The sequence below is a fragment of the Diaporthe batatas genome, assembly GCF_019321695.1.
Source record: "Diaporthe batatas strain CRI 302-4 chromosome Unknown Contig00003, whole genome shotgun sequence".
Lineage (NCBI taxonomy): Eukaryota > Fungi > Ascomycota > Sordariomycetes > Diaporthales > Diaporthaceae > Diaporthe > Diaporthe batatas.
The window spans coordinates 3245320-3264119 of record NW_025408550.1 but is presented as its reverse complement, the minus strand read 5'-3'; the positions used below and the strand labels follow the sequence as shown (position 1 = coordinate 3264119).

The window sequence follows — 18800 nt, the reverse complement described above, 5'->3', positions numbered from 1 at the left end:
TGATGGACCTCGTGGTTCAAAGAAGTCCCCCAAACCTGACCGCATCCGGCCTGCTCTTGAAAACAGGCCAGAAATATAAAAGAAAGAGTGTAGGACCAAATGATGGTCTCAAATTCAGTTTTGGTCCTTCAATCAATGGCTCATTCAGCAGTGTATGCTTAAGCTTTGTTTCTAAACGACTCTAGCCATGGTGATCCAAGGCGCTAAGGTTTCATTTTACGAAGCCTTACTGCCCAGGTGGGTTTTCAGCACGTTCAATACAAGCTTCTTTGGGCACAGTTGAGTCTACCTCTAATTGGGAACCTGATTTGGAGCCGCAAATTCTAGACTATTGCATCTAATTATGCGGGCCTAGGTCCTTCCGTGTCTCTCACCAGTGGCATATTACAGTCAAGGTGTCATAGTGCAGAAATTTATTCACTTGATGTGGCAGAGCTGCCTACGTAGCTAGTAGAAACGCAACGCGTTGACTGAGTCAATTATGGTGATGCTACTGAACGCAACAGAGACTACTGGATCATACAAGAAATCAATGAGACATTTGACATGAGTCTATAAATGAGCTATGCATAGAACAACTTAAAGTACTCAGATGATCGTCCATAACGCTGACACCAACTGCTGACTTGCAAGAAACCTTCCTTCTCATCGCAACTTCCCAACCCCGCAGCTAGAGGCTTCAAATATTGGCAGCTTCTCTACCACCTTGAAGCCAATGCCCGTCTGCTGGTCAAGCACTGTATCCCTGTCCGCTCCTATCTAAAGCCCATCCAAATTTACCAAATCTCCTACTACTCGCATTTACAGCCTACTTCACACCAAACCGCTCTTGCTTTTCTACATTGATCGCTTCCTGAGGAGCTTAGACTTTCTCTAGGGGCCTACCTAGGTAGGAGAGGCTGGTCACACGCATTTGGCTTATGAGCACTTGAGTGCTTTCGTCGTCGTCCGACTTTCATCCCTTCTCATCTAATTGGAAAAGTCAGCAGTCCCACTTGAGACTACCTCCTTTCGACTTTCCCATCGATCAATTACAAGAAGCAGCTCGGCCACGTTACTCAACACCTCAAGAAAGCTGCTTGCACTTCGTCAATTCTGAAAGGTTCGTTTTGTTCAACACACAAACACGCACTTTATTCATCCTTACACCATTTGACCACAGACTGAGTTTGAGAAGGTATCTCCAGAATGACGCGCGTGAAGACGCCATCGCCGTCACCTCCAGGTGGAGGAGGAGAGGAAGAGTTTGAGCGTGATGACCTGTACACTCCAGGTACCATTGGAACGGTCGGGTCAAACGGAACACCCACGAGGGGTCGCAAGCGATCAGGCACTTCCTCCGGCGCAAGTCCGTCAACTAAGCGAGCGAACACTGCGGCCTCCGCCAGGGCCTCCGCGTCCGCCAGGGCCTCTGCTGCCTCCAGGGCCTCGACCGCCTCCAAGAAGAAGACGGCAGCCCCAGCGAAGCCTCCAACAAAGCCGAGAGTCAAAGGCAAACTCGTTTTCGGCATCGACCTCGGAACTACGTAAGTCGAATCAACTTACAGGCCACATGGTGGATGCTCACGGTCAGCAGGTTTACGGGCGTCAGTTACGCCTACTCGGGAGATGCGAACAGAATTGAAATTGTTATGAGCTGGGATGACTCTAACGACGACCATGTGAAGATCCCCACAGTCATCAAGTTAGGCAAACCAAAGGACATCTGGGGCATCGAAGCCAAGGATCTTCCGGACGCATTGAGATGGTTCAAGCTGCTCCTCGTGAATCCGTCCGACCTAGATGTCGGAGTCCGCAACTCCATCCAGATTCAGAACGCACGACGAGTGCTATCAGACTTGGGGATCTCCCCTGAAGAGGCCATTGGTGCTTACCTGAAACATGTGTGGGACCGCTGCAATGAGAAGCTCAAAGAGGCAGAGGGAGAGGAGATTGTTGACACCTCATGCTTCCACGTTTACATCACAGTTCCAGCCATCTGGCCAACCTATGCTCGCAACCGAATGGAAAAGGCCGTCAAGCTGGCAGGCATTCTCAAGAAGCGCCCAGCTGGTCAAACCAAACATGAACTTGTCTTTGAGCCTGAGGCTGCTGCTCTTGCAACGCTATCAGGCATGCGAGGGCGACACACCATCAAGGTCTGTATATTGGCTTGAGTATTGGAATTTTCCGTTGACCAAATCATAGGAGGGCGATGTCTTTGTTGTCGTTGACTGTGGAGGCGGCACAGTCGACATCATAACTTACAGGATCAAGAGCATGGATCCTATGGATGTTGCAGAGGTCGTTAAGGGTCAAGGTCAGTGATGATTTTATGGCTGTTTATTCCCTGTACGACATCTTTGACCTTGGAGCATTTAGCTCTGGTCATTTGCGAAAAGTCCTGACCAATGATTAGGTCGGCTTTGTGGCGCCATCTTCGTGGACGAGCGATTCAAGGAGCTTCTGATCAGAAAGCTACGAGCAATACGTGAAGACGCTACGGACTTGGTATCTGAGGCAGAGATCCAGGAGATCATGAAACGCAATTGGGAGAGTGAAATCCGCAGCCAATTCAACGGTCAAGCCAAGACTTGGACCATCCGCCAGCCGTACCGCCTCATTGACGGTCAGCCGGACCCAAACAGTGGCTATCCCCAGTTCACAATCACATCAGCAGAGATTGAAGAGGTTTTCAAATCCAGTGTGGAGGAAATCCAGTCCCTGGTTCACCGCCAGATTGAAGCTGCAATCAAAAAGCACCCGGACCGTCCCCCCCAGGTGAGTGCGACTTTTCGAACAACCTCATGCGTATTTTTGAACGCCTTATTGACCATGTTCTCAAGTACGTGATGCTCGTGGGAGGCTTCGGAAGTTGCAATTATATTCGTCAGCATCTCAGGCGTCACTTTCGAGACGTAGAAGTTTTGCCAGGGAGAGGCTCCGCGCCGTAAGCATTGTTCGCTGTCCTTGCAATGGACTCGTGCTAACACAGTCAAGCTGGTCGGCGATCTCGCGCGGCGCCGTAATCCATGGTCTCACGAATTTGAAGATCGACTCACCCTTCAGTGTGAGTGTCGGATCAAGAATTGCGAGGGCCAGTTACGGGGTGAAGTGTGAGGAGCTGTACGATGAGGGTAAACACAACCCAGAGCACAAGCGGTTCAACCCTGTCTTGCGGAAGCATGTGGTGCCCGGGGTGATGAAGTGGCATGTTATCAAGGTAAGATGCAAAAGTATTTCTAATCGATTGTTTACTCTCTAACATTCTGGCTCCCGACCTACAGGGCCAGGACATCTTTTCAAAGAAGAATCCTTCATTCCTGTTCACGAAACTCCTGTCTCAGCCGCCAGAGACGATCGAGACCAGCATTTTCATGTCTCTGGCAGAAAATCCTCCTACACGCAAGGACAACTCGGTTGGTGAGGTTTTCAAACTCACTTGGGACATTCAGATTGATTGGAATGCCTTAGAGCTTCTCGAACAGGACGAGAACTACAGGAAGCTTGAGTACACAGTCGAGATGAAGTGCAGTTCTGGAGCTACGGCTTTCTACATCTACCATGGTGGATACAAACAGGCTGGCAAGAACGTATCTGTTGAGGTTTTGGAGACTGCAGATACCTGACTTGGAGGGAGCATGCGTTTTCATCTTTGGGGGCTTTTTGAATCTGGCGGACAGTTTTCTCGGGTGGCGCACTTGCTTTCTTAGCTGCACATACCTACCTAGGTAGGTACCTAAGTGCATGGCAAGACAGTCAAACGTTGGGATTGTGACCTTGCCGTCTGGTACATAGCGTTGAGACCAAGCCATTCAAAATACATGCACATGGGTTTGCCATCTCCTTGGTCATTTTATGACTGGGCTATTTCGTAGATTTCCAACACGATCCTCGTATCTAGGTAGCTACTTTTAGTCTGGCGCCTTGCGCTGCTTTGCTTCGACCAAAGTTTCACTCAAAATATTTCCATCAAGCTCTCCCGCCGAGGTTCCGCGCGTGAGAAATTGTTGCCCAAAGTTTCCTCAATGTACCTGAGTTACCGGTATTACAGTCTCGATACCCACCTCCCAACTTGGCACAAAGTTCACCCTTACAACTCTGATCCTTCCGTGGTTAACCGTTTGGGGTCCGCTCTTCTTAGTTGATGTGCTGTCTACAAGACCTACATCCTACACCCATAAACCAGCTTGGCCCATGCTGTGTCTCCTCTCCATCTCCTTTCCTCGACTTGCGTTTCTTGTCCCATCAAAGCCGACACTTGAGGATCCGTAACTGCTGTGCCTTTCCCCACGAGATTGAAAGCAATCACTGACACTCAAGATGACGCCGGACCCGCCAGACCAGCAGTGCCGTCCTTCCAAGAGACACCGAAGATCACTTTCAACCAGCATGATGCCCCGAGAAAATTTTATCGACCTCACGGGCGACAGGCTGAGCGATACCGACAGCTCGCGCAAGCACGATCGGAATGATCAAGATACTCATGTCGAAGGCCCGAGCAAGCGCCCCAAGACGGAGAGGGTCAGCGAGCCTCCGATGTGTAAGGATGAAAACATGCCCCCAAAGGCGAAGCGTAAGAGAAAGAGAGAGAGGGTTAACCATCGCAAAGCCTCCCGCACCAGCAATTATCATCAGCTGAAGGAGGACGTTTGTACTCTCAAGCAAGAGTTGAAGGATGCCCAGCGAAAGCACTTCGACATCCAGCAAGAGCTGGAAGACTTGAAGCAGGAGTCATCTGATAACATTCGCGATCTCAAGCGCTCGTTGGAGAAATCTAGGGAAGCACATTACGGCACAAAGGCAGATCTTGCGTCCACAAAGGAACAGCTCAAAGAACAAGATGGACGCCTTCAATCAATCATTTCCGATTTGGAGCACGCCAATGAATTGGAGAAGCTACAGCGTGAAGAGGTGCGAAAGCAACAGCTGACCATCAAGGCGGAACGCGAGGAAATTCAGCAGTTGAAGGCTCAGGTGAACGACACTGACAATGACCTTCACGCATTGCGTCAGTCATGCCAAGAAAAGGATGACGAGTTGAACATCAAAGCCGAGCGCATCGCTGCTTTAGAGAAGAATCTCGATGACAGCAAAGCCCAAAGTGCAGGGCTCGAGAATGCTGTCGGCGAGACAAGCGCTGCACTCAAGACTGCACTGTCGAATCAGGACGAATATCGGAATGAGCTTGTAAAGAAATCGGAGAAATTGAGATCAACGGAACAGAAGCTGGACGAGGCCAACACAGCCCGTGAGCAGGCTGGGAAGGAAGCAGAAGCATTACACCTTGTCAATGATGCAAACGGCCACCGGATGCATGGTGCTCTGGCAAGAGAGGAGAGGACTAAAGCTACGCTTAAGTTGGTGCGGTCAGAGAAGGCTGCGTTAGAGCGTCGTTGTAATGACCTGAGCCAGACGGTCGAAAAACTCCAGCAAAAGCTAATAGCATCTCGCAATCAGAGCCAGCGATACAACTACAAAGAGCCAGATGAAAAGATCAAAGAGGATTTCGCTTCTTTGGAGGCTAGGATTCGTCAGTTCGTCGATGGCTGCGCGAGGCCAGTCCTCGCTGCTACGGATCAGGACCTGAAGACTCTCTGGCCCAACTGGTCGCCCGGACTACAAGACTTCTTGGCATCACCGTTTCTCTGCAACCTCGTCTTCGAAGCATATGTGTGGGACTACCTGCACACGAGGATCTTCTCTCCGGGATCAGAAATCTGGACTGGCGAGTTGGGCCAGTCTCTAGAAAAGACCATTCGCTTAGCGGGTAGTAAGTTCTCTGCAATCCATCGTTCTCGTACCATCGAGCTGACTCAATGGAAACAGATGAAGTTCAAGAAGTAGGGTACAAACACGACCTGTACATTGACTTCCAACACTTTCGATCAAGTTCGAGCAGCCTCATCCACCGCATAAACGGCGACAACTTTCTACCCAAGTACTTCGACTCAGACGTTCAAACCGTGATCTCGACTCTGTCAAAGCTCTGCGGTTGCGACATCACTGGCACCATGAAGGACGATGCAATGGTGATTTTCAAGGAGGCCCGAGAGTTGGAGATCCAGCTCCGAATCCTGAAACCTGTCTACGGCTTCCGCTGGTGCAAGCATGTTTTGGACATATCTGGGCAAAAACAGAGGCTCAAGCATGGATTCGCATTTTCTGATGAGATCATGGTCGATCATTCCCCCAAGCGCAGCGGCAAGAGTCCTCCACATGATCTGTCCGTAGATTTCATCACGTGTCCTGGGATGTACAAGCGAGGCAACAACAGCGGCGCAAAGTATGACATGAAGACATGCTTGATCAAGATGGGCGTCGTGTGCAATGCAGAAGAACTGATCCGGAAGCCAACTATTTCCACTCCGTCACGAGCGATCTCTACTCAGTCGAACGAAGCCAAGACAGGGGGTGAATGCAACGCCTCAGTCCCCGCAGCCAGAAGAGCGAAGGAAGCACAATCTACACCGAACTCTGTTAAGTACGAAGAAGAAGAGGACGAGCTGGATCACAGTGCCACAACTTCCCAACCAAGAATGGTATTGAACGTGAAGACTCGTAGCCATGGACTGCCAAAGGCCAACAACAATGCTACTGGCGGCAAGTCCAGCACACCATCAACTCCAAATACCCGCGGCTCCAAGGCTCGGGGAGCGAAAAGCAGCAAAGACAATGATCCGGATGCGGATTTCAATCCTGCACGCGCCTAGGCTAGTGAGAAAGTATCGCTACAACGAGTTGTGCGCGAACTTAGAAGGTCATGAAAGCGGGGCCGTCAGCTCGCAGCGGGTGGCCCAACGGGGATACATCGCATGGATATTCATCTGCCCCAGGTGATTCATGATTCCATGCGGATATGGTCTTGAAGAAGACTTTGTTTGAGATAATAGTGCACAGTTACGAATCTCGGAACCCTGCCACTACTGAGGAGATGACAGCAGAGTTGAGGCAGAGCTATATCTGACCTCGGCACGTTCACGCGCGCGGTTGCGCAATCAAAGGTCCTGGGTTTGTGGACATCGTGGCATTCAGAAGAGGCCTAGAGCGTCCGAATTGAAAGGACGCACATGGGGCCTGTTGAATGCTCTTGAAGGATGGAGAGAGAAAACGAATGGGACCGCGGCTCACGGATGGAGAATTGCCAGTTTTGAGGAGCCATTGGCTGATGCAAACAAATGGCAAGCTTCGGAATGGCTGCAGTTCTCCTTTGTGACACAAAGAAAGCCAGGCGAGTCCGTGGGGAGATGCTCACCTCACCTGACCGCTGCTCTAATTTGGGCCGCAAGTGCGACACGCTCGAGGCATTTAATGAATATCACGACAGCAGAGGACAGGGAGACTACCTAGGTAGATTGAAATTGATCAACTAATTTTTTTTGGCGCATTCTCATCTCTCCCACCAGTTATCCACAGCATCAGCACGTTCTGTGTAACTAGGCGGTGGTCCATCAGGGGGCGGCACTGGCGGGGGCGATGGCGATGAAGACGCCACCCTGCCACTGACCCTTTGAAACACATTCTCCCGTGCCTTCTGTAACCGCGCCCTGGCCTGCCTGACCACCTCGTTCTTCTGGTCTGCTTCGCGCAGTGTTTCCATGTGTCGTTGTGTGGCCGACATGAGGTCGATGTTGAGGGACTGCGCGCAGTTGCGAACCTCGAGGTTTGACTGCTGGATCTTCTCGTGGAAGGCCATGTCCGAGAAGATGTTGTCGAAGAAGACGTCGCCGAGCAGGTTCCCCTGTGCGATCCTGACCGGGGGCAGGGGGCGGACCATGGGCGAAGCGCGCTGGGCCTGCGTTACCAGGGCGGTGGCCTGCCGGACGAGGTTCTCGGCCTGGTTGAGTGCGTTGCGCTCCATCATGTCGGCGAAGGTGCCGCCGCCGTACATGTCCAGCCGGGACGCGTGCAGGGCATCCTCCATCGCCATCAGGGCGCCGTTGAGCCGGTTCTGGGCCTGTGTGAGGATGCTGACCACCTGACCGTCTGCCTCTGCCCGCGACCGGGCCTCCTTGTAGGCACGCAGGGCGTTGCTCGTCTCGCGCTCCCGCTGGTCCTCCTCGGGGAAGCCGGGCGACGGCCCCGTGAAGATGGACTCGTACAGGCTGTCCAGCTCCCTCTGGGCCTCGGCGTGGGTGGCGGCCCTGACCTCGAGCTCGCCGCGCACCGTCCTGGCGTCGGCGAGCATCTCGTCCAGGTTCTTCTTCATGACGCCGGCCTGGTGCTCCTCCTGCAGGACGTCAAAGTACTCGCGCTCCTCCTTGGCGGCCCTGGCCTCGAACTTGTCGGCCTTGCCCGACATCTTGAAGGCGAAGCGCCGCAGGACGCTGTCGCGGTAGTGCTCATGTTCTCTCAGCTCCTGCTTGCGCCTGTAGCCGATCTGCTTCAGCCTCTCGGCCTGCTGGGCGACCTGCTTCTCGAGGTCGGCGACCTGGTGGTTCTGTGCGTCGAGATCCGGGGCCGCGCTCTCGGTCTGGTGGAGAATGTTGAGCAGCTCCGAGTTGCGCTCCGAAGTTTCTCTGATCTTGGCTTCAATGGGTTCGAGGGACATTGTAAGTGGGTGGTGGGTGGTGGGTCTCAGCGACTGGACCGAGTGCACTTGTGGTTACGTGATAGTTAATAGATGGTGGCAGTCTGGGTGAGTGTGCGACGACCCTGGCGGGCTCAGAAAGACCGGTTATTAGACCGGTTGATGCGTTTGTTATTTCAAAGAGAGCCTGTCCTGTCTGGAAGTCAATGAATCAGTTAATAATTACGTTGGTGCGTCAAACATTTGAAATCACGAAACTACTAGTGACTTATAAAAATGCACGATGGGTGACGCAACGGCATTCCGCACTCTTAAATGAGGGCTTATTAGTAGACTACATGTCTGTGGGATGCTCACATCTGGTTCAGCCTTTTGGCAGTGCCTGGCCCGCTGCACTCAGCCCCATCCATCGACTCCCAAGGCAGAGGGTGGTTAACCGATGATCCAAGCTGCGCCACACACATGGCGGCCGTGTTGCTTGGCAGCCCATTTTAGGCACCTGTAGGATCGGGCGTGATAAAAAATTCATTCGCAAAAGTCTACTGCCTTTTCGGCTCCAAAATCCAGTCGGTCGCTGTCCATCATGCGCCCCAGTCTAAAAAGTCCCCAAGCCTGCAACCGGCCGATCTGTGAAAAGCAAAGATCAACCCCCAAGTCCAGTGCAGTTGCGCTGTCCGCACTCGTCCTCAGAGACCGTGCTCCAGCAGGTAAGTGTTGGAGATGACCTTGAACCGTCGCCCGTCGCGAACGCACTTGAACACCAGGCCCTCGCCCTTCCTCTGCGCTGCTCGCTTCTGGAAGTCCTGGTGGTTGCTCGCGATTTCGGTGAGCTTGACGTAGCCCACCACCGGCACATGCTTGAGTCCCAACTCCTTCGCCATGAGCTCCACCCTTCTGGGGTGGATAAACTGCTGCTTGTCGATGTCAAACATGGCGTAGACAAAGAATTCCTGCTCCCCCTCCGGGAGGCCCTCGCGGTTGCCCTGGATCGCGTCGCCGCAGAGCTCCCCCTGGATCGCAATGTTGGCGCCGAGCTTCGACAGCTTGGCCGGCAGGTCGTGCCGGAGGGCAGTCTGCCAGTACCTGGGAGCATTTGGCCCATCTTCTTCCAGCTCGTTCTTGTCGACCTTGTTGCTACAGACGCCGAACCGGGCACCCTCCAGCACCGTGTTTGGGCCCACCTTCTCTGGCAACGGGTTGAGAGAGTTGAAGTGTCTGCACGACTTCTTGACGAAGTAGACAACCATTGCGGAGCCATCCATCTTGACGCTCTCCTGGTAGACCAGGCTGTTGTACTTGTGTTTCTGGAAAAGGTTTAGGCAGTCTTGCACTCGCGTCACGTCGGTCCTCCTGAATACTTCTCCGGGGTAGTTGCCCAGGCGCCGGTGTTCAGGTTTGTCCGGCTGGGCCAGCTGGTCCTCCCACTTCTTGACCCCCAGCACCTCCGCCCAGTTCCGGTCGCGGTACATGATCAACAAGGTCGCGTTGATCAAGCCAACGTTCCTCTCCATGGCATCCTTCGAGATGAATTGCCGCACCACCTCGAGCGTCTTCCAGATCTCCGGGAACGTCTGCACCGGCATGATCATGCCCTGCGACAACACCTTGTCTTCACCACTCCCAAACTTCTCCGTCTTGAGCCTCTGCCCGAGCTTCCCGTCCAGCATCTGGAGCTTTCTGGCTCTGCCAGAGCCCGTGCCGAACCGGTCATCGACGCCCGGGAGGAAAGAGTCGATCTGGAAGTAGAGGACGAGCTCGCCCTCTCTGTACTGCCGGGGTGGTATCTTGCATGTCCAACCACCGACCTGGGCGAAGGTATAGTTCTTGTCGTCCACCTCCGCGTTGAAGATCTTCTCGATCACTCGCAGGCTGACAAGTCGCTCCGTGCCAGCATTTTCCGTGGCGGCCTTGTCCACTGTGGTGGTGCTCTTCGTCGATGGGGCAATCCCTGCGGGATCAGTAGGGACAGCCGAACCAAAGCCTTTCAGGCTGATTCGATCCTCATGAATGGGTGTACCAGTCCCGAGATTCTCCAAATTGGCTTTGTCATCCACCTTCACACCGACCGCTGGGTCTGAAGGCGGTGTGGCGGCTTGAGCCTTGCCGGTGTATGCTGTTGGATCAAACGGCCGCAAGCTGCCAGGGACAGGAGCTTCTAGTGGAGCCATTTCTGCAGTGCCTGGTTGATTTGACTTGTTCGGCTGTTTGCGCGTTAGCGTTTTGAGTTCTCTGAGGACGGAGAAGGAGAACCACTTTTGGTGGTGAGCAATGCAGTAGACAAACGCGGCCGGCTCAGGGATTGGGAAATTGATACGAACGGGCACCCCGGAATAAGGGTCCATTCATAGGACGGATGAAAGGGCACAAGAGAAAGGTGACATGTGCTCTGATACGGGGTTGCTGAACTACTGGCAGGTAAAACAGGCAACCGTCGACCGAGGAAGAAGATTCCTCATATCGAAGGGCTGGGCACCTGAAAATAAGTGAAGGGAGTGAAAGCACCTGTGCATGAAGTTCCACAAATATGAAAGTGCTCGACAGCGGTGGAATGGAGCACTGCTGAAGTGGGTGTTTCGAAAAAGTCGTGGCTCACCCTCGAAAAGCGGCTTAGACAAATAAACGTACCTCATCCAATGTGTCAGCAGCCTCCGGCAAATCTTGAGTGTGTATGCTATTTCACGTTGAAGTCGAAACCCTCAGTTTCGCTAATTCAATGTGCTTGGGTGGGTAGTACTGGGACTGGACCTTGCTTTTGAGAACTTTAGAACGAGGATGTTGATCGGCGCTTGTTTAGGGCAAGGCTGTTTCGAGAAGTTGACGGACTCCTCAGAAACCGGGCCCTTGAGACTTGATCGGACTAGTTCAGAGTGCCGTTCTGGGTAAGGCTTTCTGGTGGAACCTTTGAAGAAAGTGACGTTGTAAGATCGCACCTGGGAAGAAGCAATATGGTCTGAAGATGAATCTCCGGAGCCTTCTCAAACCAAACGGCCCATATGCAGCTCGATGATAAGTGGTCGAAAAGACCAGTGACGGGGGTCTGTTTGGTTGGTACCAAAGCAAGTCGGCAGGCAGGGGGATATTGAACCTGTAAGTGTGCAAGTTGATCGATGATTGCCAGGTGAAATTGTTCAGGTGCAGAACACGAAGACAAGTTCAGCCAAGTTGCATGTGCACAGCGTGCAGGCTTGATAACCGTCAAGAACCAGTCAGAGATAGACCAGTGAGAACAGGGGGTCTCCCGTCAAATTCTGATCGGAAAGCTACCACTTGCTTATAGCAGACGACAGACTTATCTGCCGGGCGCTGGATTCGCTGCCAGTGGTACTTGGCTTTGAACTACCTGAGAAATTTGTTGGGAATCGTGTCGGGCGAGGAAATTGAGCTAATCCCGAATGCCTTCCGAACTGCTAGAACAGATACCTACTTCGAAAAGTGGAATGTGGTGATTTCTGAGAGTGTAGGTACACCCCATATGTGTGGCTTTGGGTTACGAGGCTGGAGTTAGATGGCCCCAGAAGCTTTGGTTGGAACAGATGATCTAAGGCAATGCGTCCACGCTAAGTCTTCACGCCAGAGCCTTACATTATCTACCCGTGCTTGATCCATGTTATCAATGGGATCTGTAGACAGAACATTGAAGCTTGCCATGTTGGCAAACGGTCCCGAGTTCCCAGCGGGTAATCGCAGGGCTTGGCGAATGTCGAGTGACCTGATCAAATGCCTGATAAGACGCACATGGTATGAAGCCCTACTGTGGAAAGAAGTTGGTATTTGTCAGAGCAGCGCTTCTTGTCATTCATCCTCTTGATTCTTCATCATATCCCTTGCGTGACTTGTGTCGACGATTCTAGTCAACGGTGCAGCACTGTAAGAATGAAGGGATAGATTTCTCTCAACTATAGACCTATTTAGGAGGGAGAGGACGGTCCCTTTTATAGACAAAGGCAAGTCCTCTAAACACCCACTAGAATACCATAGAAATCAAGAGAAATAAGTATTCCTTATATAAGTTAGTACCTTATATTTAGAGGACTAAAATAGTAGTTATATTAAACTATAGATAAATATAAAGCTATTAATAAATAAAGTATTTTTTATAGTCCCTTAAAAGTTAGATATATAATATAAGTTATTTAAATAGCTTTTTATAAAAATATAAGTATTATTTAACTTAATTTTAAGAATTTATTATTAAGAAAAACCTTTATAAAGGAATAAAAACTTAATAAATAGTTATAATTATAAATATTTTAACTAAATAAAACCTTTATAAAAAAGTTTAGTTTATAAGTAAAATATAAACTATATATATATTAATAATTTTTAATTTAATTTATTAAATAGAATAAAAACTAAAAGTTTAAAAGTTTAATTATATTAGTAATTAAACTTAGAACCTTTAATATATAATTATAGTTATTTTATTAAAAGATTTTATAATTATATTTATATATTATTATATTTATTTATATATAGATATATTTTTATATAATTTAATTATTATATTTAGATTATTATATTATATATACTATAAATCTATAAAATATATATAAATTTATAGGTTTATAAATATAAATTAAGTATAATAGTTATAATAATATATAGTATATTATATATTATAAGTTAAGAGAGTTACTTTAAACTTTTATTTTAAGTTACTTTAAACTTATAAATTAGAGTACTTTTAAACTTATTTAGTATATTTTTAGTATATTTTTAATAGTTTATAAAATATAGAAAAATTTCTACTTTTAATAAGAATTTTTAATAATTAAAACCTTTTAGTATATAGGGTTAAATTTAGTTTTAAAGGAGAAAATAATCTATTTATAAAGAGTAAAAATTAAATATTTTTATTTAAAGAGTTTATTATTTTTAGAAAAATATTTTCTTTATTAAGTGTATTATAATAGATATTTATAGTTTATTTATTATTTTAAAATACTTTTTTATTTTAAAACTTTTATATATATATAGAATATTTTATATTTATTTTTATATAAATTATGTTTTTTAACTAACTTAAATTCTTACTTAACTATAGGCTTTATTAATTAATCTATAAGGTTATTTTTATATTTATTCTAATAATTTTAATTAAGTTTTCTTTAATTATATATTTATTAAAGTAATATATAATATTTATATATTTAGTTTATTTATAAAATATTTAATTTTTAGTTAATTTTAAAATAGTATTATTATCTTTATATATTTTACTTTTAGGAATATTATATTTTAATTTTAAAGAATTATTAAAATAAATTATTAAATTATATAAATAAATTCCTTTTTAATAGCTTTTTAAAGTTATATATTTAGCCTTATAAGTACTTAATATAGGTATTTTTATTATTAAAAGAACTAATTAATAAGGTTAAATATATTTTTATTTTTAATAGATAAAGAGAATATATAGTTTAAAGTAGATTTTCTATTATTTATATTATTACCTTAACTTAAATTATAATAATCTATTAAATATAAAGTATTTTTAAAATATTAAATTTTTATATATATTAAGGAATTTTAATAAATATTCCTATAATTTATTTAATTCTTTAAAATATTTTATATTAAGGTTAGATATATATTTAATTAATTTAGATATTAAAAGTATATATTTAACTTAATTTTTAAATTAATATATAAGAGAGCCTATTTATTATTAAAAGCTTCTATTTCTTCTTTAAAGGCTTAATTTATATTTCTCTTTAAGGTTCTTTTAAAAGTATAAAGTATTAATTTTAATTTTATTTTAATATTATTAATATAATTATTTTTAAATATATTAAATTTTATAAATATTTTAAAAGTATATTAATTTTAATTTATAATAATAATTTTATTATTTTTATTAATTTTAATATTATTTTCTAAAAACTATTTAATTCCTTTTAAAAATCTAAATTTATATTTTAAATATTAAAAATTAAATTATTTATAATATTTAAATTAATATTTAAAACTATTATATTATCTATATAATATATAAATACTATTTATAAATTTATATTTATAAATATACCTTTATTATAAAAATATATTTTAAATTTAACTTTTATTAGAATATTAATTAAATATTTATATTATAATAAAAGTATTTATTTAAAACTATATATAACTTTTATAATAAAATAACCTTATTTTATATTTATCCTTATTATATATAAAGTTAGGAATTTAATATATATTTTATAGTTTATATTAAAATATAAAAGATATTTTTATATTATAACTTAATATATATTAACCTTTATTAATTATTATAATTAATAATATATTATAAGTCTTTAACTTATAAATAGTTAAAAAATTTTTAAAAATCTATTTTAAATTATTATTTATAACTATAAATAACCTATCTAACTTTATATTTAATAGTTTTTCTTTATTAACTATTTAATTAAATTTTATTATATTAAAATTATTTATATATTTCTTTTTAATACCTATTTATTAAATAATATTATTTTTATTTTTAAGTAATATAATTATTTTATAAAATTTTATTTTTAAATTATTTTTTTATTTATTATAAATTTAAATTATAAATCTTTTTAAAAGAATTTAATATTTCTTTTATATTAAAAGTTTAACTATAATACTAACTATTATAATAATAGAAGAATTATTAAAATTATTTATAATAATATTTATATAAATATTCTTAATAAAATATAGTTTTTATACCCTTTTACTATTATTTTTATTTTTATAGGTATCTCTTCTCTTATAGGAATTTTTTCTAAATTTTATCTTCTTTTATAAATATTTCTTCTTTTATAGGATTTTTAATATTATTTTTATTTTTAAATTTATTAAATTTATTAAAAATTTTCCTTTTAAAATTTATATATCTTATACTAATATAGGTTTATTAGTTTTATATCTTAGACTCTATATATATATATCTTAAAAATATAACCTATTAAGAAACCTTTTATTTTTAACTTTTAACTTAATTTTATATTTATTATTATTATAATAAACTATAGAACCCTAAGTTCTTATATTATTAATATTAGGTATTTTATCATTTTTATTTTATAAAGACTCTTAAAATTTAAAAGGTATATAAAGTTATATTATATAAATATATAATAATTCTAAAAATATTTTTTATAATATATATAATAAATTAAAGGTTATTATTAAACTTTAAACTTTATTTATTATAATAAGATTTAATTTTTATAACTTTATTAGATTCTTTTATATATATAGGAGTAATAAAGTAATATATACTACTTTTATTTAAAGAGAATTTAAATCTTTTATTAGTAAATTTAGTATTATTATTAGAAAAGAATTCTTTAATAGATTTATTATTATTATTTTCTTCTTTATTTTTAAAGTCTTTAAAGGTTTTAAAATTTTATTTTTCTTTTAATAAATACTTATATAGATATTTAGTTTTTATTAAGAAATAAAATATAATATTTATATTTATTATATATAAATATAAGTAGTTTACTTATATTATTATATATTCTTTTAAAATATTATATTCTTTATTATTTAAACTTTTATTTTATTTAATTATATATTTAGTTTATAGGTAAATATTATATTTAAAAATTTATAAAGTTTTAATAGAAATTTTAATATTTATTTTATTATTTTAAGTATTTATATAAATAAAATAAGGTTTATATAGCTTAAATAATAATATTAATAATATAAATTATTTAAAGAGGTTATTTTATCTTTTATATAATTAAAGTATTTATTTATATATTATTAGAATTATTATTAAATATTTTAACTTTAATATAATATAGGTTATTTTTTATATTCTTTACCTATAAATTTATTAAACTTAATAAAATAAAGTTTAACTATATTTCCTTTTAATATAGTTTATATAATATAATTTATAATATTATAATTAAATATATTTAAATTTAATAAGAATATATAATATATATTTAATACTTTAAGCTTATAGTTATTATTTAAGAATAATATATTACTTTTTAATATATTTAATATTTATTATACTTATTTTACTTTATTTAACTTTTTATTTATAGATTTTAATATTTTAAATAGTTTTTATTATATAGATTAATTATATTTATTTTACTATTAAATATAAATTTTATAGGTATAGTTTTATATAATTTTTATATTTTATATTAGTTATTATATTTATTATAAATATATAAGGGTATAAATAGTATTTACCTTTTATTTAAAACTTAATAGGTTAATATTATTAAGGTTATTTATTATTTTATTTATATTTATTTTGTTTATAAATAATTTATATAGTATATAAGTGGTAGTAATTTTTAAAAAATTTTTAATAAATCTTTTTATCTTTTTATCCTTTAATTTATTAAAAGGATTAGTGCCTTTCTTTTAATTTAATAATTATAAAGAATAATTTATTAATCTTTTATTTTAATTTAATTTATTAAAATTTAATTTATATATATAAGTATTTTTTCTTTATTTTTAAACTTTTAATACTTTATTAAAATTAAAAATAATAATTTTCTTTAATATACCCTTTTAAATTATAATAAGAGTACCTTATATTTTTCTTTTATTATTATTATTATTTTTATAAATAATACTTTTATAAAAGGAGTTTTTTCTTTTTAATTTATTTATTAAATTAATAAATAGAGTATTAATTATATAGTTTTAAAATCTTTTTAAGCTTTATATAATATTTTATATAAATTTTTATAATTATTATTAAGTAAATTTAATACTTAAATAATAATTATTTATTTAAAAGATTAATATTATTTATTTTTAAATTTTTAATTAATTATTTAATTTTATTTAAATATTTTTATAATATTAAATTCCTTTAAAAGGTATTTTAAAGTTTTTAAAATTAAATATTTTATAGTAAATTTACTAAGTTTATAAAACTTTTAAAGGTATTTTAAAATTTTATAATAATATTTTATACTTTATATATATAAAAGGTCTCTTTTATATATTAAGTAAATTAAGTATTAACTTTATAGTTTTATTAACTAAAAGATTTTATAAATTATTATTATTTTTAATTAAACCTTTTTTATAAAGAAAGTTATAGTTTTATACTTTAATATAGGTAATTTTTATATTAGATAACTAGAGAATACTATATTTATTATATAAAGTTATTAGGAATTTTTAAATTTTTATAAAGGAAAAAAACTTATATTATAAAAATAAGTTAAAAACTTTATATAATAACACCTTTTAAATATATTTTTATTATATTTAATATATTTTTAACTTTTTTATAATTTTTTATAAAAATTTTATTTATTTTTAAAATTAAAAATATTTTTATAATTTTAATTATATTAAATATAATATAATAAATTAAAGAATTATATTTTATAATAAAGTTATAGGTTTTAAAAATATTTTATAAAGTTATAATAATAATAATCTTTTATAATAATATTAAAAATATTTTTAAATATTTTCTTATAAATTAAATATTAAATATAATATATATTAACTTTATTTAAATATTAAAAACTAATTAAAATAATTAATTTTAAATAAATTATAAAATTTAAGTATTAAAGTATTATTAATAAATATTTTAAAAGATTTAAGGTTTTATTAATTAGTTAAAATAGTAATATAAGTATTATTAAAAATTAAGGAAATTTAAGGTTTTAAATAATATTTTTATAAAAATTTAATTAAGAATTTATAAAGTAAAAATTTAAAAATAAAGTTAAAAGGAGGATTTTTAATAGATATTTAAAGGGTCTTTAATAAAAAATTAATTTAAAGGTTTTTAAGGAAATTAAAAATTATATAATAATTTATTAAAATTATAAATTTAAATAATTAAAAATAATATAATTAAAATTTATTTATTAAAATAAATTAAATAGTATACCTTATAATAAAATAAATCTTATAATAATAAAATAATTAAAAAGTATTTAAAGTTAATAATATTAAAAATAGGTATAAATAGTTTAAAATATTTTATTAATTTTAATTTAAAAGATAAGATTTAATTAATTTAATTAAAAGGTAGTTAAAGAATTTAATTTAATTAAATATAGACTTAATAAGTTTAATATAATAAATTAACTTTTAAAATAAATAAGTTAAGTTTACTATAATCTAATTAGTTAAGTATTAGAGGATATAATTTATAAAAATAAAGGAATAAATTTCTTTTAATTATAAATTTATTTAAAAGAAAGAGGATAATCCCTTTTATAAATAAAGGTAAATTCTTTAAATACCTACTAAAATACTATAAAAATTAAGAGAAATAAGTATTCCTTATATAAGTTAGTACCTTGTA

The 18800-nt window shown here is 38.0% G+C and overlaps 4 protein-coding genes across 4 annotated transcripts; 2 read left to right on the top strand and 2 right to left on the bottom strand.

Annotated features, from left to right (window-relative positions):
• Positions 1-1188: 1188 nt before the first annotated feature.
• KVR01_002155 (uncharacterized protein) lies at positions 1189-3608 on the top strand (the record flags this gene model as incomplete). The annotated part of the gene is made up of 7 exons (XM_044785946.1): positions 1189-1526; positions 1577-2138; positions 2188-2299; positions 2399-2760; positions 2826-2929; positions 2980-3202; positions 3267-3608. The coding sequence occupies 7 exons, from the start codon at positions 1189-1191 to the stop codon at positions 3606-3608; spliced, it is 2043 nt and encodes a 680-aa protein (XP_044647170.1).
• Positions 3609-4371: 763 nt separating this feature from the next.
• Positions 4372-6692, top strand: KVR01_002233 (uncharacterized protein; the record flags this gene model as incomplete). Its single annotated transcript, XM_044787767.1, has 2 exons — positions 4372-5752; positions 5809-6692. The coding sequence occupies 2 exons, from the start codon at positions 4372-4374 to the stop codon at positions 6690-6692; spliced, it is 2265 nt and encodes a 754-aa protein (XP_044647248.1).
• A 621-nt stretch (positions 6693-7313) lies between these two features.
• On the bottom strand, positions 7314-8784 carry KVR01_003809 (uncharacterized protein). Its single transcript, XM_044781804.1, has one exon. The coding sequence runs from the start codon at positions 8528-8530 to the stop codon at positions 7370-7372; it is 1161 nt and encodes a 386-aa protein (XP_044648824.1). The 5' UTR covers positions 8531-8784; the 3' UTR covers positions 7314-7369.
• Positions 8785-9195: 411 nt separating this feature from the next.
• On the bottom strand, positions 9196-10677 carry KVR01_002853 (uncharacterized protein; the record flags this gene model as incomplete). Its single annotated transcript, XM_044794273.1, has 1 exon — positions 9196-10677. One exon carries the CDS (start codon positions 10675-10677, stop codon positions 9196-9198), a length of 1482 nt encoding a protein of 493 aa, XP_044647868.1.
• Positions 10678-18800: the final 8123 nt, after the last annotated feature.

Coding starts and splice junctions, on each gene's coding strand:
- KVR01_003809 (XM_044781804.1), bottom strand. CDS start 8,530: ATGTCCCTCGAACCCATTGAAGCCAAGATCAGAGAAACTTCGGAGCGC.